The following is a 21,501-nucleotide window of genomic DNA, read 5'->3' on the forward strand; positions in this document are numbered from 1 at the left end:
ATCTGTTCTGTTTCATGAGTAAATGACAATGAAACTGCTCTGATTGGATGTGGTGAAGATAATGCCATCATGCATTACTGACGTTATCATCACATTGTTGAAGACACTTAGAAAATTACATTTTATTTAATGGGTATTTAATAAACATGAACTCGGTGAATCAAATGAACGCAGAGCTGGATTTTAAAGAGATATTAAAAGATTTATTACAACAACTTATCAATTCAAATTTTATACAGAACTTTCACAAGTTACAAGTACACTTTGAACACAGTATCACACCCCTTTTTTAAGCCAAGGTAAAACAAATAACCAAAGTTTCCATAAGCTTAGAGCCACAACTCAAGTTGAGAGAACTTGTTTAATGATATTTATCTGACTGAGACATTATTGAACAAACAATTAAAATTCTCGTAGAGAATTATTATCTCATGCAGATAGCACATAACAGTAAAAAATAAATAAATAAATAAATCATACTTTCAGAAAACATTGTGTTAGCTTCTCTTAAAACTACACAGTAGTAAGCCGGTACAGACTAAGAGCAAGGGAAATTGACTTCATGGTGTGATTTGTTTCCTACGATTATTTCAATGATGAAATGCTCACAATTCTTACAAAGCAGTAGTAGTGTTACTCTAATATACATGATGTGATTCCAGTTCACATCTGAATGCTGTAGTTTTACATGACAACATTATCGAGTCAGGGAGAGGCCTATCCTAATGATTGGAAGATTTTAAAGGTCAGTTTTTTGACTGCTGTGATCCACAGCTCAGCTACTGAATTCAGACTATCCTATATATAAAAGAAAAAATAAACAGAGTACATAACACCTTGGAAGATCACGTACAATGTATCATTGATGGTTATTTACAATGTTGTCTAAAAACGTCATCAAGAATTGCAATCATGAAAACAGCATCATGTCCTTAAGTGTTCTGCATTAGACACTAGAGCCAGAGACAGTCACTTGTAAAGCAAAGACAGTATATAAAAGCAATACATCACCTGCACTGAGCAGGTATGTTCTTGAGACCCTTAATATGAGAGAACGGCAATCAACTGAAGCTAATCTGCATTAAAAAGGTACAGAAGTAATTTATACAAAACATTAATGGCACTGAATGAAGTCAACATCACCATGATTGAGTAATGGAAAAGGTACTGCAATCCTACAATCACTGCTTCAGGAACAATCCGACTACAGATGGAATGTCAATGAAATAACAAACGTCTCTAAGCCGCCCACCCCGTTAAGACTATTTTACAAGCAGAGGTGAGCTCAGACATCCTAACTGCACAATGTGACTACAGCTGATCTCACTCAACAGAAACCTTGTCAAATTTAAAAATCTGATTCTGGCATTTACATTTGTGTAATGTGACAGTATTCAAATCTACTTCTAAAAAGCTGCCAGTACGTTAATGTGTGTGGACTGTCAAACTCCAAAAAGGTAAACCCGTCATCTCTCAAAAATGTGCAAAATGGAAAAAAAAAAAAAAAAACTTTAACAAAAGAAAGTGACTGCACTTTATGCAACTATGTCATAAAGATAGTGCTTATAAAAGTCATGAAAACAAACAAATCATGAATGAGCCTCGACACACTTTGGTAAGGTCTCTAACAATTCACTGATCAACCATTAAGGCAGATCGCTTTCAAATAAAAAAATATATAAGATTAATAAAGGAATCAGACAAATACAAAAACATTTGAGAACCACGTGTTTTACATCTTACACCTAAAGTGCCTGTTCTTTCGTCTTCGTCAGTTCCAGAGAAAACATTGCATTTTCAAAAAGCATTGCCTATGGAGGACAAAATGGACCAACAAACATAAAACTAATCAATTTAGAATAAATTAAAAACTGTAAAGTCCAAACTGAAGCTGAGAGAGACTCGCTTTTCCTCTGTTTGTCACAGAGATAGAAGAGGCAACGGAGCTCCAGTGCTGACGCTCGGGCAGAGTTTGGGACGATCAACTCCCTGAAGGCTGAGACTGGGCGGCGCCCGGCCTCGACTGGCTCTCCTCTGTGCTCTGGTTCGACGTGATGGTGATGGTGGCCGTGGCCGTGGCGGCGGCGGCGGCGGCGGCGATGGACGGGGCGGAGACGGCCGGGGTCGTGGAGGAGGAGCTGACCCCGTTGGAGGTGCTGACGGAGCTGTGCTGGATGGCCTCGTTCTGGGGGCTGCTGGGGACGGACATCTCCTCGCAGCTTTCGTCTTTGTCGGAGACTGAAGACGGGGACAGAGAATGACCGTTTATCACGATAATGTCTTCATTTTCTTACACTGCCGTTTCGCTCCGTTTTAATTAACAGCATTTACCTGATACGATCCAGAAAGGCTCCGGAAATTGTTGTCATGTAGGCCTAACCAGATGTAAAAGAGCTATTTGCATGTGGTGTATGCAAACCATTTCATTAATCCCCATAATGCTACTTCTGCACCCCTTCCTTTAATTAAAGCTCCAATGTCAATTTAAACCCACATCATAAGGGTGTATTACATTCTGGGGCATGTGGCACTGTTTCCCATCCCTAACTGCATTCTCATTTGTTTTTTGTTACCTTGCCAACTACTGCAGCGACAGATGATTACAGCACCTGATTTTAATGATGCTCACACTGGAGAGTAGGGAAGACTTGGAGTTGAAATGCCACCAGCTGTTAGGCAGTTGCATTGAATTAATTGGATCCGGATGGAAAGAAAAAAAAAGAGACTCTACTCTCATGCTCTGTTTCATAAAGGAATAAGGAGCACAATGATAATTAATATTGCTAATGATATGAAGTCACTTGTTATGGCACTTTGTAATTAATGACTGAGACTCGTTTTTGAGATTGTAAAATACAGATTCCATAGCAAGAAGGAGCAATTAAAACGCATACAAATGTCTTTGCATTAGCAGCTTCATCTGGCCTCTTGACTGGACTTTGACCGTGTGATTTAGAGCAAGTGAATGTCAAAGCGCTATAAACTCCCTTGCTGTTTTATTATGCAGAAGGTCAACCTCAGAATAAATCAGCGTTGTGGTTTTGTTCCATGTTCAAGTGAGCATTATTACTCCTAACGACATTAAGGGCTGGCTGGCTGATGTATAATAATACTCAGAAATTCTGGTTCCCCGGGCAGCCCGAGCTTCTTTCTGCTCTCTTGGTTTCTGAAGTGGGCTTCGCTCTAAGCAGATGGACGGCTCGGTGTGCCAACTGAAAGCATGTCCTGGCTTGTTTGCGGGGCAGTCTGGGTAATTTCCTCCCACCTGCCACGGTTACGCCTGGTCAGGACGATGAAGGGTATTACTGGGTCTGGGGGGGCAGCAAAAGCCTTATGGGATGTGTAACTCTCGGAAAAACTGAGAGCTTCATGAGGCCTTAACATGAGCGGGAGCCATGGATCAGTCAGAATTAAATAATGTGTTTTACTAATTAGTGAGATCGATTATTTCAGTGATTCCCAACCAGGGGCACTTGTATTCCAGGGGGGGCTTCCACAACCGAGAGGGGGGGTAAGTGCAAAGATGGTGGAGTAGTTCCAGTAATATGAAAAAATTGAAAATATAATTAAGAAATATATATTGATGCCGATGTTGAATCAGTCGGATCACGAGTGTCGTTATGACAAAAATGCCCAAACAGTTAAACTGTGATGCAGTTATTGTAAAAATATCCACTTCAGCCTTATCAATAGTGTTAAACAGCACCCTGTTTAAAATCAATTTGAATGCACACATTGTGAATGATAGGTGGTGTTCATGGGGGGGGGTTGAGCTCTTCTGATAAGGCCATGGGGGGACGTCTGGTTCGTTTCATTCTTTCAACCAGACTTTTATTTTCCCTCTGCCTTTGCTTCTTGGTCGTCATCAGGAACCAAACTGATGAACTGAGCTATGTGCATGTGGTTATGTTTTTTTCTCTCCCAAAAAACTGCACAAAAAGCGCTCCAAATGTCATCTCTCAAACAGGTCTGCAAACACAGGACAGACGCCCTCGGCAAACACATGAGAAAGATGACCCAATTCATCTGTGGATCCCGATAAAAAACCAACAAACAATCCAGACAACACTAAATGAGACTTGGCTCTGACAGCTCACTCTAGCCTGTACACCATCAGTCCCATAATGCGCATGACGTGTGTCAGTGGGATGGTTAGCAGTAAGGGATGCATCATGAACAGTCCAGCTTGGTGGACATCCCAAAACGAGAGTGCGCTCTGCAGTCTTGTCAAGCTTGCTGCTTTAATGGACTCATTTCAGAGGCAATCATTGTCAATAGAAGTCAGTGTTGGTGGTGAGAGCACGGCGGAGAAGTGGCTCGCTCTCGTTGCATACTGGCTCGAGTGTGGGGGGTGAATTATGACCAGGAAATCAGAATGACAGACCCACAGCCACGGGAAACAGAGAAATATAGGTGATATAACTCTAAATGAGACCGCATGGTGCCGGCTGACAACAGGAAATTTAAATGAAGAGCCTGTTAATGGCACAATATTCATGTACATGTTTTTTTTTTACATAAAGATCCTCCTTTTGAGCAAAAGGTACATTTCAGCTACCTTGTGTGAGTTTTGCTTTCATATTCATTCACAGTGGATATTAAGTTCCATCTGACAAATGTTTATACTGGTGTCAAATGAAGGGAAAACTATTGCGTTGTTGTGGTGACCACCTGTGGCCTCAAGAATCTGTCTCAAACCACATTGTCCATAAATATCTCAACTTCTGCAAAGTTTTTTTTTTTCAAAAAAAGGAGATTTAATATGTCAATAGCTCTTTCCATTGGGCCATGAGTAAGACGTGTCCTTCTTGTGGTTATCTGGAGCTCATTTTAGAAGCGTTTCACTGGAAGCCTCGGGCTGAGAATAATGGAGCATTACTCACTGTGATAGCCAGATTTCTTCTGCATGGCGGTTACAGGGCAATCTTTATGAGCCAGAAGAAGCTGCTTCAGCTGAGCCACTTCGTTTCTCAGCAGGGTGACTTCATTCTTTGGGAGAGAGGAGACACACAACAGCTCTCAATAAAATTGTCTCCCTGGATCATACGGTACGTCACATTTAAAAAATGAAGACAGACAGACAGCGTGTGCACTGGGATCAACTTTTCCTACATGTATTTCCCACATTAGACCGAGGTCAGAGTCCAGCTGCATGATATGATGTGATAATTAAAACATTCAGAACCTTTTGCTACATATTCATAAGGTATTAACCTTTTGATTGAAGCACTTTAATTTAGAGCGATACTGTTATGTCGGAATTATAAAAATCCAATAATGTTTTAGGCAATACTATTATTTTTAACATCAACTCATAATGTACATATACAGTGTATGTTTTTAAAGAGCTGTGATGAGCTGTGTGTGCACTGAGTGGAAACTTTAACAACAAATGTGTCAGTGCTCTCTGGTGGACAAACTTTGTAATGATGACACTAATTCAACCCCATCTGAAATGTGACTTTTGTTCTTGTTAGTTTTTTGCCTACATTTAAACTAATTCTTACATATCTCCAAAAAGCAAAATGTAAGTTAATGTGTCCACTGGACAGATTAAAAAAAAAAGTTCTTGTCTGAACTCAAAATGATTAAGACTCTGCACAGTAAATGCTCAATATAGCATATAAACAAAATCACAGCCTGTGTGTAAATGACTGTATTTATATATTGCTTTTCTAGTCATAACATCCATGTTATCCATCCATCCATGTGCTTTACACTATTCACACACATGCATACAACTCATTCCTATGCACACAGCTTTTTCTAGCATACACACAATTTTGGGTTCAGTATCTTGCCCACATGTGGACAGGAAGAGCCGGGGACTGAACCATCACACAGACCGACTCTTCCTCCTAAGCCACAGTGTGTGAGGCTTGGTTCCCTGTATGAATAGCTGTGTTTTACATCTAATGCCAATTATGAATGGGATCCCAGGGTCAAATTTCCATGATCTCCTGTGGACAGTGAGCACACATGACCACAGCATCAATGTGCAGATACATTCATATTTTGTCCAACAAGAAAAACAAATACGGGGAACGGTAACGGCACAGTGAATGAATTCAGAATAAAGTATGATGTACTTCTTCATTTATGTTTTTCCTACACAATAATTATGGCCCTTCGCTGGCTACCGGCCAGCACATTTGTCAGAGGTGAGCTGCTCAGATTGTCACTGCAACTTTGTAGATGCTGCTGAGATTTACACTCTCGTGTCGTTACGGCTCTCAGGGGAACTGAGGATTTCTGCATGTCGTAAAAGAGAGCCACATTACGCTGAAGGTGACTTTAACTGGATTTAGAGCGGCCCGGGGCCCGCAGAACACCCAATGGCAGATTTAAGCTCCTTCCCTTCTCCTTTAAAGGACTATGGGTAGCTTAATCTATTAGTCTAAAAGCAGCCAATTTATTTGATTCCATCTGTTTAGTCTTGCTGGTGTTGGCAGGGCTGAGTTATTGTGAGACAGATTTAAACACAGCTGGAAAGAGTGTATGTATCACATGTAGCCAGCACCATATTCACTGTCCCGCTCTTCCTCCAGCTCACTTAAGGGAATATGTATGAAGACATACATATAGATATACTGTATATACACACAGTAGACCTGTCACTCCAGCTACAGTATCATCAAACCACTTCATAAAAGACATGTAAACACTGATGAAGATGGACTTCTGAGAGATAAACTTGTTTCTAAGTTTGTGAATTAAATCAAAATTGAGCAAATGGGCCTTGGGTAATGCTGGGAGCCCTGTGAGCTGCCTGGTCTGACACCTCATTAAAAAGCCAGTTAAGGATGATGTTAAAATAATTGTGCATCATTAGAGGCAGTTTCACTGATCAGCTGGGCCATGTCAGCATGGGGGTTTTTACAAAAACTGCACCGCTGATTAATGCCTTCATATAAAACGCCCTTTTATTCTCTGCCACATGTTGTTCCCTTCTTTGTAGTTAACAGCAATGCTCTTACTGTTTATAACCCCATTCACTCACCTCTTCTTCTCCTTTCATCTACCTATATTTATGGAAATTCTCAGCTAGTGCACCCATGACAAGTGGTGATAACTTGTTTTGTGAACCACATATTAAAAGACATGAACCCATTTCTTTATCACTGCTGCCTGTTCCCTCCTCCACCTTCCACATCTTACTCTGCTTTCATGGAAAAATAAGACAGTGAGCAAATAAACACCACATCTCATTTAATTGTCTGGAACACCGATGTGCTGCACCCCCGGCTCACACTTATCAACAGAGACAGCAGATACATGAACTGTTTCGAACTTGTCAGCATCAGATCCTAATTGCTTCCAGCGAAATGAAGGTTCAAAAAGACACCTTTCCCTAGGAGATTTTTGAGGCCATTCAGTAAACTGCTGAGACAGAAGCGAAGACACGCTTGTGTGCAGCTGACATCTGGAGGATACATCTTTATTGACAGGGACATATCGATGTAAAGGGCTCACACACTGCTGCTGTCACATGACAGCTCTTCTTAATCGGCTTTAATGACTTCATCACCGCCGAAGGGAAAAGTCTGCGTACAGGCGCTTATGCTGGCAGCAGACAGCAATAAACAAACGGGGGCCGTGCATATGTACACAAACTGACATGCAGCAAGTGAGGGTCAGAGGTAAAGCGCACCTGTAGCTGTCCGTTCATGGAGTTCAGGTCCTCGGCCTTCTTCTCCAGAGACTGGACCCACACTTTCCTCTTCTGCCTGCAGCGAGAAGCCGCAGCCCTGTTACGCTCCAGGAACTTGCGGCGCTTCTCGTCGGGGTCTTCACTTGTGGTTCTGCGCCGCCGACCCCCTGTGCTCGGAGGGTTTGGTGCAGGAGGCACCGGGGAAGCCTGTGCAATAACAGGAATAATGATACAGAACAACAACAATCACGGTGAAATCACCACCACATCTGTAATGCACTGATGACATCACTGTGCAGCAGCAACAGGACCAGTGCGGTTACACAAACTAAATACTAACACTACTGCTCCTCATCACGTTAAAGGACAATTCCAGGCAAATTCAATCCGGGGCTATAGTTTCCTAATATTTTAGGTCTAAAAGAATTTTCTTTTTAATTGCTACCAGACTACCTGTAAACAAATTGAGCCGTCATCTTGACTCTCGCGGGAGACTTCACGAGATCGCGCAACACTTTGTATTACAGCTCAGTTTACAAACATGTCGGCTTCCTTGAAGTAAACAAACCCCTCGGTGCATGTTTAAATGGCGATCTGACGTTGTCTGTGAAAAAATTTTTGGTTTTGTGGGATGTAAAAGATCCGTCCGCTCCCATTATACGCTGCTGTGGCGATGTGGGGACAGACAGAACCACTGCATAACAGGAGCAATGAAAAAGAAAACCTACACATTCATTCTTTTAGACCTAAAATATTAGGAAACTGTAGCCCCAGGCTGAATTTGCCTGGAATTGTCCTTTAAGTACACACACATACATACACAGACATGAGGGAAAACTCATCTCCATACAGTGTAGTTGTGAAAACTCACAGGTGTCTCTGTGGTGGAGGTGGCCGGCTGCTGGAGGGAGTGGGCAGAAGGTTCCTCCGCTGTGGGCAGGTGAGGAGCCGGAGCGGGCGTTAGGACTGCGGTCGGGGCTGGAGTCGGGGTCGGGATCGGGGTGGTGGTCGGGGCGGGAGAGGCGGGAGCAGCAGTGTGGGTGACGGCGCTGCTCTGAACTTCACCGCCATCTCCGTTAGTTACCTGAGGAAGCTGCTGGCTTAATGTGGCTTTCAGTTTCTGTGAAGAGGATTCAGCACAAAGGGAACAGTCATAACCCATGAGAGGAAGGAGATATACAAGTAAATGTGGAGAACAGATAGAGGACGTGTTGCAGGGAGAGGATTTCGACTGTCATTTAAAACATGTCAAGGTTTATTTTCACCGTCTGTTACTCTATACAACCATGTTCAGTGGCACAGGACAACTCAGACTTCCCTCTTACACATTCAGCAGTCTATAACATTTCAGACTGTGGACCAGCACCACTGAATACAGATCAGAGCAGTGTGTGGGATTATATTAAATCCAAAACGCTCAGTCAAAAACATACTAAGTGTCTCTTGATAGCTGCATTTGAGCATTTGCTTACAATAATGTGCGGCGCTTTAAGTGAGTAAAGAGAAAAGTTCCGCAAAATGAACAGACTGTAACATCTTGCTTCAATGAAGCTACTGAGTTTAGAGCAGCAGAGAACATGTAATCATGACATAAATAAATTGTTAATTTTGGTATGTTTGGTGAAAAAATGAGATCAAATAAGTGAAAAAGCTTAAAAATAATCCTGTAATAGTAAAGATAGTTAAAAAGTAGAATCAAAATAACCTTGCGATGAGAAAAAGACAAAAAAAATGAACCAATTCAAGCATGAAACGCACTCGTCTGGATACACAGGGTGGAGCACAACATGTTACCGGAGCGCTCACAAAAAAAATGTACTTTAGAGTATCGACTACATGGGACACATGCAAACAGAGCCCCATTAACAGAAACGGGCTCTCCACAGATTGGTGCCCATGATTCACAGGCCAATTCCTCCAGCATCAAACACTCAGCAAACAAGGTGAAAGTGAATGAGCCTTTCGAAGAATAACAAAGTGAGAGCGAATACATTTACATGAGAAAACAGAGGACCACATTATTCTAACAACTACCTTTGCCAGAGCAATCTATCTACCAAATTAGTTTATCGTGTAATACCCTTCCAGAAGCTCTTCTGGCAGAAACAAGATATTATTCTCTTGGAATGGCCCATAGAAAGAGGGAAAAGCCAGTCAGATTCATATTTCATCTCTGCCATGGAAACCTCATCAGTGTAATAACCCTCCATCTCATGGGTGTTATTCAACCATCTGCTACTATATTACTTATCTTTATTTTGCAACTAATTAACAGCATAATCTTCTAAATTCAGCAAGTTAATTATCATTATTGTGGTCTTTGCAGCATCATCAGTCCTTGTAAAGTGCCGTCTCCACGCCCCCTGAGAGCCAGGTGGGGGCGGGGAGCAGGCAGGTTGAGCGGGGGTCTGTTTTCTTGACGCGGGCTCATTAGGTGTTTGCTGATGAGCCGAGTGCGGTGGGAGGCGCCGGCGGTAAGAGAGGGGGTGGAGGAGGTGTGTGTGTGTGTGTGTGTGCAGGTCAGGCTGGATTCTGCTGAACAAAAGGTTCCATGCAGGGTGAGGCCGACTTAATGTGCCTCGCTGAGCGTGTGCCAGGATGCCCCCAGCTGGCTTTCGCTGGTAGCCCCCCTCCGGTTGGCCCCGACGACGGCGTGCTGAGCACAACGCTGTCTCTGCGTTTGTCATCTCCGTACCCCATGATCCCCGACAACCCCTACCCCAACCCTCCTCCTGCTCCTGCTCGCCAGTCAGGATCAATCCTTCCCTCCCAACACACACACACACACACACACACACACACACACACACACACACACACACACACACACACTCACACCTCTCCATAGTTTATCTGTTAATTTCCACAGGCGGAGCATGCTGCGAACACTTACAGGTTCTGTGATCCGTGCTTCATCACATTGCCACTGATCTCCCTCACAACACTTCATATCCCTGCCCTTCAACTATCACTTTCACATACGAGGACTCGGTTACCAGACCGCTGTGACCAAATGACCATCCTCTCCCAACGGAGAAACAGCTGGAGTATTTCTGTTTGCCTTCCTTTTAATAGCTGGGTTGTTTTATCATCTGTGATTATTTTCTCAATTGTTCCATTCAGCTTTTTATCCAATGCCAGGTATCTGTGATGACGCCTTCACATGTCCTGTTCTGTCTGACTGATAACTAAAGCCCAGAGATATTCACTTTATCATCATGTTCCGCAAAGAGCATATTCTTATAGCTGCTTTTAGGCAAGGCAAGGCAATTTTATTTGTATAGCCCGTTTTTACAATTTGTGTCAAAGGGCTTTACATGGCATCATAACAACATCCTCTGCCCTTAGACCCTCACATTGACTGAGGAAAAACTCCATGGAAAACCCTTTTAACAGGGAAAAATTGGAGAAACCACTGGTTATGTTTTAATACTCTATATTTATGTTTTTTTGTTGTAACTAGTTACCACTTCATTTTCTGTCCATTGATTGACGCATCATTGCAGCTCCATAAATCTTTAAAATCAAAATTCAAAGATATATAAGATGGTAGAAATCCAGTGGGAGTCCTTTTATAATCCAAATATTTGGATGGCGCTCACCCAGGTTTACTATAGCGCCCCCCTCAGGTCAAGGACAGCAACTATTTCCTCCTCATCAAACTGTCTCATTACTCTGGTTGTCATTATGTCGTTGAGACAGGAAATAACAGATGCAACATGTATATTACAATTGATGTAAAAGAAGAGATAATAAATACCAGTTTTGCTTCTGATTGGGCGGGCTGTGCCTGTGGCTGTGGCGAGGGAGGTCCTGGGATCCCGGGGACGTTAGGCACTACGGTGACAGGTCTGACAAGCTGACAGCAGAGACACAGATCAGCACGGAGAAAATTAGTCTTCGGCAGTAAAAAGGCAGGCGGCGCTGCCCCACAACACAAACACACATGCAGTCGCGGCAGGCTCTCAGAGTTTCCTCATATCTCAGCCTCATTAGGTTGGATGGCCTGTTATTTTGTGGAGGCAGCGCCACATGGAGATGCAGTGTGCACGCTAATGAACCTCTGCCTGCCTGCGTGAGAGCATATGGACAGGGAAGCTGAAGGGAGGATGGAGAGACGCGAGGCGGAAGGGCAGCGCCAGGCCTCCGCTCACAGCCGCTGACAATGAGACAGAGGGAGGTGGGGAGAGCTGGAGACGGGAAGAAATAAGAGGGGGGCTGGGGGGTGGGATGATCGAGTGAAAGGGAGGCCCACTGGTGGCTCATGTTCTCCATTTACTTTTGCCCTCCTTTGCTTGTCAACGGCTTTCCCAGTCCCCACAGACTGGAAAGATACAGGTTTTTTCCCTGCTGTGCCGCTATCAGGAGATAATCATCTGCTGCTCAGTGTTCCACACAGACAATCAGGACTACAGTGAACAAGACAAGCTTCCACATGAGGGAGTTAAAAAAAAAAGAAAAAGAAAAGAAACACCAACAAGACCTTTATTTGCAACAAATTTTGCTATATGAGACACTGTCACGGGTTGCAGTTATAATTGGTTTGCAAAACGCATTAGCAGCATCATCTATCTGCTCTGCCAGGAATCAAGAGCGCTGATTCTAATTGTACAAGGACAAATAGTGAAGTATCCTGGACTGGCGCCTGCTGTGCCTCAGCCAATTCCCATGTCTTTGCCACAGTGATGCACAGTTGTGCGCTTAAGTCCATTATTTCACTCAACCTCAATTGCTTTGAATTGACTGCCAAATCTGAGGTGCCAAAGCTGTAAATACTCCAAGTAGAGCAAAAAGGAGATATGTGGTGTTAAAGCACCGCCACGGTGAAAAGTCTAATTTGAATGTCATCTGACAAGGACTTCAGTTTCTGCTGATGTAAACAACTGCCTGTGCACAGTTTCCAATTTAAAATGTGAGTAATAAACAGCAGTAATTTTATTCCGGTGTGATTGATGTGTTTTACGTTAAATCTCCTTGGCGCACAAAGACAGCGTTTCACAAGCAAACTTGTGCCCAGCAAAGCGTGTTATTCGACACAGTCCAGTGATTTTGTTCGTCTACGCACTGGACCACAATAATAACCCAAAGTTACGTGGCTGGAGAAAACAAATGCTTTAGTTCATTAGTTTGTTCATAGTTCCTGGGAAACAGCCGTCAACAACAACAGTCTCATCCCTAACAGATCTAGACGTAGTTCTGGAGCTCTGTGATACGATGGAAAGCTCATGAACGCTACTAAATGGAGACCGAGGTGAATATTTCAACAACTACTGATGTCCAAGGACAAGAAGGAACCCAAACTTAAATGTCCTTAAAGTGCTCACTGAACAAAACAACACATAACAAACATTTGCAGTCGGTAACAAATGGGTGAACTCTGTATCCACCGATCATCATGTGATATGACCAAGAGCTCCAGCACAGTTGGTGGTAATGTTTGGTTAGTAAATGTTTGGTCACAATTTTTTTTGTTAGTGACATCACTGTGGATTTCATAAGTTCAGGTTAGTGCATGCAGTCTTAATTCATTTCAATTAAATAGTTTTACATTTCGCAGTGCACGGAAATTCAGTTTTAAACACACACTGTGACACAGTCATGACATAATTTAACCAAGGGCACACTCACAGGGATTGTAGTTGGGATATGTACACTTGAGTTTGTAATAGACGCAGGTATAGCGACTGGCATGGTCTGGCCGTTAGGCAGCTGTAAGAGCACAGGGAAGGTGCCAGACACCGGGCTGAGGGAGGAGAGAGAGCAAAGCCTAGTGAGGAAAACACAGAGCAAATCAAACAGCAGAGCAGCTACTAACATACTAACATGAAGTCATATTCAGGCAACAACTGATGGGAAAGAAAATCAAACTAAACACACAATCCAACTCAAAGACTTAAAAGTGAATAATACACCTGGTTTCACTGCCACATTAGATCCAGTAGGTTACATCAGTTCTGCCCATATATGGACTTTGGTTTTGGTTTTGCTGTCTTTAAAAAAAACAACAGATTTTCAACCAAATCATCGGTGTCAGGCCAAAGAATGAAAACACCTGTGACAGTGATGATTATGTGAAAACCCTGTTATTTTCTTCTCCACTACTCAGAGATTAAAGTGAAGCTGTTTGTCAATATCTGAGCATCACTGATGAAGACGGGACCTTATAAAGTCTACAGCAGAAAAAAACAAACAAACATTCCTGCAAATGAATCGAAAACAAACAAGCACATGCCTCATGAAATATGAGCTCACCAAGACAAAACTGCACAAAAACTATTTAAAAAAAAGGATGAATTAATGATAATTAAAAAAAAAAAACTATGATTCTTAAAAATTGACGTTTTGTGTTACTTACACTATAGGCCTATTAGTGGATGGGACTTGGGTAATAACAGAGCTAGATGTTGGCGATGGGAGAGCTTGCTGTATTACAACATTAGCCTCTGAGGTTGCTAGAAGTACATTGGGAACTTGGAGGGATGCAGGATGGACTATAGTGGATGTTGGCAGTGAGGCTGGCTGCAAAGATAAGTCCTGGAAACATCATACAACACCTTAGCTGCAGGAAGTGTTTCATGAAAACCAGATTGTTTTAATTAGCTCCTTTTATATGACGCTGATATTTTAGGAATAAAACAAATAGGTAAATAAATGTGAGGAGTAAAATCAGAACCAGTTGTTCAAATCCACCTAATAATAATGCCCATGGTTTTTTTCGTGAATAATCTTTTGAGAAGCACTGTGTTTTTTCAGTGTTTACACAACAGTATACGACACGAGGATTACTTTAGTCAGGTTAAAGTTAAAGGGACTACGAGGAGTTTCTGAAGTGTTTTCACACTACATTTCCCATGAGCCTCTGCGCGCACGGTGAAAGACGGACAAAAGCGAAAACATTTGCCAAGAATGTTTTCATTAATCAAGAATGAAAGTAGGAGGTTCGACAACGATCGGATACCCTCCTAGATCCGACCATAAACGATGCCAACTAGCGATCAGCGGGCAGCATCCGGGAAACAGAAACTAGGAAATGCTGGGCGAGTCGACCACTAAATAATAATATCAAAATAACTATAAAGACAAAATGATATATTTATTGAAAATGGACCCATTAACATGTGTGGGTAACTTAGATTCATCCACATTAATATGAGACTCTTTTATAACCAAAAGCAAACTCCTCGGGGTCTCTTTAAATTAAAGATTACCAAAAGGTCCAAACATTTATTAGATGAACGGTCATACCGGTGGATCTGCAAATTCCAGAATAAATTACTGATCACAAAATTACAAGAACATCCTACATAACATTCTTCAACTTTTTCCAGAGGCCTCTCAGCGAAGGTCCTTACCTTGTCATCGCTTGTTGTGGACTCGGGGTGAGGCAGAGGGCTGTCTCGATGTGCCTCCATTGCTGTGGGTTCCTCTATTTTGTTGTTGCGGATGATGGGCGTCGCCAGGGGTGACAAATCCAGTGGCAGCTACAGAGGAGCGAGAGGCACAGAGGAGCAGGTCAGCCTTTTGACACACGGCAAAAATTGGGAAATACGAAGGGTAGAAAACAAACGTGTGTACCGTAATCTGCTGCATGACAACAACCTTTTTAATGTCATCTTCAGCGGCTTTTTTGAAGTCATGGTCAAATGGACTTGCAAGCTCATTGAAGAGCCCGACCTCCTCGCAGTTCTTCAGGAAGCGAGTGGGTGTAGGGGTTTGGTCTGCAGCGGAGGACGACTGTCAGTACACTGTTGTTACACGATCAGTGACATCAGAATATATCAATGTAAAAAAAAGAAAAGGACTCACCAGCAATAATGACACTGTCATTCCTTGCTGGGCCGAACTTCAGGGTCATCTCATGTTTGTGTTTGTGGACAGCCAAGTGGTCTTCATTTGTAAATCTCTATGGTGAGGTTGAAAAATGAAAATGAAATGTAAAAGAGCAGAAATAAAGACACTGTCGTTATATATATATTGGTGAAAACTCTTTGCCAGTTCAACAAAATCCAAAACCACATCGCAACAAACTGTAGCCTCTAATTACATTGAGTCAAAACTCCTCTAAAACAGATTCAACAAAATTAACATTTTAATTTTCATGAATGCAGAATTTCAGTTGCAGGTCTGTTGTTATCGTCGGCAGCACAGAGGTCATGTCCTCCGTGTTTTTTTGTTTTTTTTCTGGGGCTTTGGGGATGATGTGCTGATGTGCAGTTTTAGTTGGTTAGTTAGGACCTTCATTGTCCATGTTGTGGATAATTAGCACCAGGCAGTTAGAAAACAGTACAATACAGGGTAATTGACAATATGCAACAATGGAGAGTACAAACAAACAACGAGAAAAAAAAAAGTACTACGTCTGGTACAAATAGTTGGTACAAATTACATCTGTACCAACACATTTAAGCTTCTCCATGCTTTCATTTAAAGCTTCCTGCCCAAGAAAATTATACAATTAATAATATATGAATATGAAACCATATTCTTGGATATACAGAGGTTTTAAAATGATATAAAGAAAAAAATGCTGTACAAAATTTAATAAAACTGTTGAACTACTACCAAGCAGCAACCTCCTGAGGCTAGAAAATGAAGGCAACACTGGAGAGTAAAAAACTGCACTTGGCAGCTTCTGTCTGGCTTCAAAAGTGAGTCGACCCTGATCAACTCCTATGTTGAAAAATCCAACTTCACAGAACAAAAAAACATGACATCCAGGTACAAAAAAGGGTTTCATGCTCCATCTTTGTTTATTTTATTCCTTTGACGTAGACATATTAAATACATTATATTTCAGAGATATCTTTCCTATCTTTTTAAGGAGGGTTCAGTGGTGGCTGCTGGACTTGGGACTTTGGGATATTGAAAGCTGGCTACTGTGTAAGTTGAATGACCTTGCAAGCAACTACAGTATCTGAGAGCCCACTGCACTTCCATGAGCCTCAACAGCCACAGGATTACTCTGTAGTAATATGATCACTTGCAAATTTGTTTGTCAAGTGCAAAATCAACTGGGTTCAGGATTTTAATGTTTGTTTGTTTTGTTTTGTTTTTTACATCAACTTCCTGTCCACCTATATTATTTCTATTCAAACTGCCCCCCCCCCCCCCTTTTAATGTTAGTTAGAAAACAAGGGCAGAGAAAAACGATATGCAGATATGTGGCATGCACATTTACAATTTGCCACTGGACACCCTTCATGTTGCATTTTTTATAATAAAGTTGTTTAATCCACTCAGCAATTTCCATAACACTTTACACACAGACAGATAACCTTGTGCCAGGTAGTCTATATGCTGTACACAGTGTAATAAAGATGCTATGTATAGTTATGTCAGATGCTGTGGATTTGATGTGAACATTGTGGGTAGCATGCACCTTAAACAAAGTTTAAATCAAACCACAGGCCTCTCTATACACAGATATAACAGAGATGACTTACCTGTCCACACCCAGGAGCAGTACATTGAAAAGGTTTATCATCACTCATATTAAGGAGTTCCTGTTATATTAGCCTGAAAATAAGAAAGACAAGAAGAGGAAAAACAGAGTAGAGCGGTATATCAGAAAGATGTGCGTTAAGTTGTGTCACATATAAGGTTTTGGCTTCTTCAGCATGTCAGGTAGCTAAACGCCGTGGGAAAGGTTAAAATTAATTTAATCAGATACACAGGGCTGATATCAGACCACGTGTGACTAACGGAGCATTTCTGCTGCACTAAGCGGCTCAAGGTGCTGAGAAATACGGACAAAGCCTGGGGATGAAGGGCGGCTGCTTTGGTTGTTTACACCTCAGTGTCTCCACAAAAGACGTTCAATTCTCGGGTTGTTTATTTTTTGGTCCGAATACGCGACAGAGGAGGACGTAATGGACCTGTCGTAGCGTTTTCTGTGTCATTAACATGACTAAAAGACAACACACGGAAACCCCTGTAATAATATTGTTATTATTACAGAGAGGAGCGATCATCTGTTCCAGTCGCTTCCATGAAATAGCCTGAGCCCTGCGTTAACATACAGCCCGTCGCCATGTTTGGACCTAAACAGCAGAGTAAACACAGCAGCTGTCAGCGGCTATTTCCAGCACGTTTCGTTGTACCGGAGCTCGAGTCCCGCTCGGTTGGAAGAAATTCAGTGTTTATCGGCAGCTTTGTGAAGAGTCGCTGTCACTTTCTGTGGTCACTTACCCCTCAGCCACAACCCTCGACTTCCAAAATCCCACGTCTGTTGTCAAAACACCGCGAGAACCGCTTGCTCCAGGTTTTTCCGTAAACGTCACAGCACGCGCTCCCGCCGCGATGTCGTCACGAAAGACCCTTGTTACAGTTGTTTTTTTTTTTTATTTACAGCTGGGATTGACCCGAGCGATTGAAATGATACAAAATTAGTCTTTCTTACCTGTGTTGACAGACTCAACTACATTGAAATGAAACATTAACTCTTTCTGCTTCAATGTTAATCTCACTCATAAAGGTTAAACATTTTGATATTTGTTTTGCCCAATTAAAAATGACTTTTTGATATAATTTATGACAATTAACCACAAAGTAAGGGCATAAATGACATGTTTTCATTATGACAGGTTATTCCTCAGGTCACCAATTGTATATCATATCCCCTAATCATTAGGGGGGAAAATGTACTCTCATAAAATTCAGTTAAAGATAACAAAAATATTTTTGCTGGGAAATGTTCCTCATTTTATTCAGTAAATTTCAAAATATGTTGACTGATAATTTGGTTGTTGTAGCATGAAGCTGCTGAATATCTGCTTTATTTGGAGATTTGCATTGCATTAACCTGTGTTTACTTTGAGTATCAGCTTGGTTCAGGGTGATTTATAAGCAGCTGTTAGTGATACAAGTGTTTAATATAAGGGTTTGTTCGACAAGACTAACATGCATTTACCATTTAAATGTGTACAAGTGTATAAATGTTTGCTTTCAAGTTCGAATTAGTATCCAAGAACTTCCAGGAAGTGCAGAAATGACGTAAAAGTAAAGTTCAGGGCCAAAACCACAAATTTTCATCATAAGTATAAACTAAGATAATATAATAAGCCAATTATCAGTTCCCAATTAACAAGATAAAGTCTTAAGATCTTTAACCTTACAGATATTCAATTTCACTATAGAAAAAGGAGAAATTAAATACTTTAGAGAAACTGGAACCATAAAGGTTAGGATTTTTTGTGCTTGATACAGTAAATGCCTTGAACTGACATCTTAAATCGATCAACTCAACCAATTCAGGTTGAAACTAAGCTCAGTCCAATCAGCTTAAATGTCTAAGTGTCAGTTTTTGAAACTACCCAAGCAAGGACTTTCATTCATGACATTCAAAAAAGTCAAAACCCGTTATTTAACTTAACTGTCTAGATTTATTAAATGCCATTTACAAAAGCAAGCACTCACTTGCTGCCTAATTACATAACTATTTAACTTCAGCTGAACCAAGTACTCATTAAGGTGGACCCCAAAAAGCTTTGCATGTGATGCTGAGAAAAACAAGGCTGATGCATGGCAAGTCTAAGCTGCTTCAGAGAAGATGACATTCATGAAAGCAGACCATGTGTTGTGCTAACATGATATTCCAGGCATAAAAGTTACTGCCATCGTTAAATAGTCAAAAACATGTATTTTAATCACGTAATTTCTTACATTCGTACAATACATGTTTTGCTTATTTTGACAGTGTCTGAAAGACTTGAAAATGTACATTTCCATGACACCAACACGGAACAATTTTGGTAGCCACAATAAAATATGTAGTCACATCTGTAATGAAAGTGTCATATGACAGCAGATCTTTTTTTTTTTTTTTTACATAGCAAACAGGATAAGGAAAGCGACCATCAAACAGAACAGTCCCATAGCTTCAGACAGGGCAAATCCCAGGATGGCATATGAGAACAGCTGCTGCTTCAGAGATGGGTTCCTGTAAAGAAGAACAAACTGTCAGTGGATCCATAAAACAAACAAAAAACACCAGAAATCTATAAATCAAAGCCAATTTTAATCTTCTTTTCTATGGATATTTTCGTATATTGTGGGGAAAATTGAAACAAACCTAGCATAGCCGATGATGAGACTGCCGAAGACTGTCCCAATTCCAGCACCAGATCCAGCTACTCCGACTGTGGCAGCTCCAGCACCAATAAACTTGGCAGCGGTGTCAATGTCCCTGCTGACGGCGCTGGTCTGGATGCTCCTCAGTGAGACCTGGGTGAGGGGGCTCTGTGGCATCACAGCAACATTGCTCTGGAGGAAGAGAAGTCAAAAACTGTAAACCTTCACCTCAGAAGAATAAATGAATGGAAGACATCTGTCCTAAAATCAGTCTTAGTGTAAAAAGAAAACTAAATTCCAGCTAACAAGAAATCTTTGATCCCTTTGTCTTGTATCAAAACTCAGCCATGGTCATGTTTAACATCCACAATGCAATTGGTTTGACACTCTTCTTCGTTTCAGATTGAGAACACTGTGCTATGAAAAACACACGTTTAACACGTTTGAGGTCTTTGGTTGTAGGTCGAACTAATTTCAAGTTGTCTTGGAGTATTTGGCATAATCACTGACATATTTTGAGTAAAAGACCAAAATCAACCCATCAGATTAGTTGTAACATTCAAGGACAGCTGCATTTCCTTCTTACCTCTGACATGGTCTCAGGCCTGGACAGGACAGAGGCAGACAGGGGTCTGTAAAGAGCCCGGGAACCAGCGCGGACCTGCAGCAACAGCACCGACACAAAAACATAATGAGTTCAGTTGCACAAAACACATAAAATCAAAAAGGCACAATGCACATTGTTGCTTTCACTGTCAAGCACACGAGCAGGTGGAAGGCACCTTGAGTGTCACTTTTAGTGTCATTGTCATTCAGTGCAGTGAACACAGCGTATGACCTGTAGCACAGTATTGGCTTTGTGAATATGATAAATATCGGCTATCAGAGTCACTTGTGGTGAGTATTATGACTATTATGAACCTGCACTGATGTAAAACCACCATAAATCCTGCAGAGTGAACTTACTCACAAGCATAACCTCTTGTATTTTCAACTAGTAACATGAAATATGACCTTGGAGACTGACTTAATAGCCGCAGATACAGACGTTTTAAAGCAGACAATATCCAAATGCACAAAATGAACATTTGTGCACCGGGTTGTGTTTGATTTTTCAGCTGGACTCTGACACTAAACGCAGCTAACACAGGCTCATAATGACCTTAGCTACACATACAGCCATGATTGAACATGTCCGCCAGCAGCTCCAGCAGTAACACACACATACACACACAGTTTGGGGAAGCCAACACACACACACACATGCACACTGTCCATACAAGTCATAGTTATAAAGCCACCGGTGTTAAATGTCTGTGTGTCTCTCTGAGCTTTAGCTTTAGCCTCCTAGCCGGCCTAGTCTGCAGATACCCTTGCCAGCTAGCTGCAGTCAAGTTCATCCGGAGGCCCTGCCGGATTTAACGGGGACATTACCGACACACTCACAGCACCGGACAAGACACGGACGGACTCGAACTCACCAGTGCCGGCGTGGAGACGAACTTTGCACAGGCGTACATTTTCTAATTTGGGTTGTTCTTTAACCGGTTCTGGTTGAAATCTGGTTGAAGCCCGGGTCTCTCTGTGGAGGGAAAGGAGGAGCAGGAGAAGAGAAGTAAGGTCAAATAGATGAAAAAACAACCCACGGACGAAATAAACACACGCATATGCACATTCACGCCCGTTCTCCACGATATCCTCACTTTCGCGCTGCAATGGGGAGTTAGGAGAGAGGATGAAGAGGGATTTGTCACAGATTTCCTTCTCATTCAAAGTGCCAT

General features: G+C 41.8%; 2 protein-coding genes across 4 annotated transcripts; both read right to left on the reverse strand.

Moving 5' to 3' along the window:
* Positions 1-177: 177 nt before the first annotated feature.
* On the reverse strand, positions 178-17,880 carry atf2 (activating transcription factor 2). 3 transcript variants are annotated; one of them, XM_085764177.1, is made up of 12 exons: positions 17,840-17,880; positions 17,095-17,167; positions 15,458-15,554; positions 15,251-15,369; positions 15,004-15,132; positions 14,007-14,185; positions 13,280-13,394; positions 11,412-11,510; positions 8,523-8,771; positions 7,652-7,858; positions 4,884-4,989; positions 178-2,238 (listed from the first exon to the last, which is right to left on the reverse strand). In XM_085764177.1, the coding sequence occupies exons 2-12, from the start codon at positions 17,140-17,142 to the stop codon at positions 1,982-1,984; spliced, it is 1,605 nt and encodes a 534-aa protein (XP_085620303.1). In that variant the 5' UTR covers positions 17,143-17,167; positions 17,840-17,880; the 3' UTR covers positions 178-1,981. The 3 variants fall into 3 exon arrangements, with proteins under 3 accessions (XP_085620303.1, XP_085620302.1, XP_085620304.1); XM_085764176.1 differs by having other exon boundaries at positions 15,227-15,369; XM_085764178.1 differs by lacking the exons at positions 15,251-15,369; positions 17,840-17,880 and having other exon boundaries at positions 17,095-17,173.
* Positions 17,881-19,269: 1,389 nt separating this feature from the next.
* Positions 19,270-21,296, reverse strand: atp5mc3a (ATP synthase membrane subunit c locus 3a). Its single transcript, XM_085764995.1, has 4 exons — positions 21,202-21,296; positions 20,307-20,381; positions 19,722-19,912; positions 19,270-19,589 (listed from the first exon to the last, which is right to left on the reverse strand). Exons 1-4 carry the CDS (start codon positions 21,238-21,240, stop codon positions 19,475-19,477), a joined length of 420 nt encoding a protein of 139 aa, XP_085621121.1. The 5' UTR covers positions 21,241-21,296; the 3' UTR covers positions 19,270-19,474.
* Between the last annotated feature and the right edge of the window lie 205 nt (positions 21,297-21,501).

The sequence above is a fragment of the Trachurus japonicus genome, chromosome 21 (genome assembly GCF_045865225.1).
Source record: "Trachurus japonicus isolate A0001 chromosome 21, Traja_1.0".
NCBI classification, from domain to species: Eukaryota; Metazoa; Chordata; class Actinopteri; order Carangiformes; family Carangidae; genus Trachurus; species Trachurus japonicus.

Coding starts and splice junctions, on each gene's coding strand:
- atf2 (XM_085764176.1), bottom strand. CDS start 17,142: ATGAGTGATGATAAACCTTTTCAATGTACTGCTCCTGGGTGTGGACAG. Junction 7,859..8,522: donor CCTCCACCACAGAGACACCT/GTGAGTTTTCAC, acceptor GTTATTGCACAG/GCTTCCCCGGTGCCTCCTGC. Junction 4,990..7,651: donor CCATGAACGGACAGCTACAG/GTGCGCTTTACC, acceptor TCTCTCCCAAAG/AATGAAGTCACCCTGCTGAG.
- atp5mc3a (XM_085764995.1), bottom strand. CDS start 21,240: ATGTACGCCTGTGCAAAGTTCGTCTCCACGCCGGCACTG. Junction 19,913..20,306: donor GGCCTGAGACCATGTCAGAG/GTAAGAAGGAAA, acceptor CTCTTCCTCCAG/AGCAATGTTGCTGTGATGCC. Junction 19,590..19,721: donor CTCATCATCGGCTATGCTAG/GTTTGTTTCAAT, acceptor TCTTCTTTACAG/GAACCCATCTCTGAAGCAGC.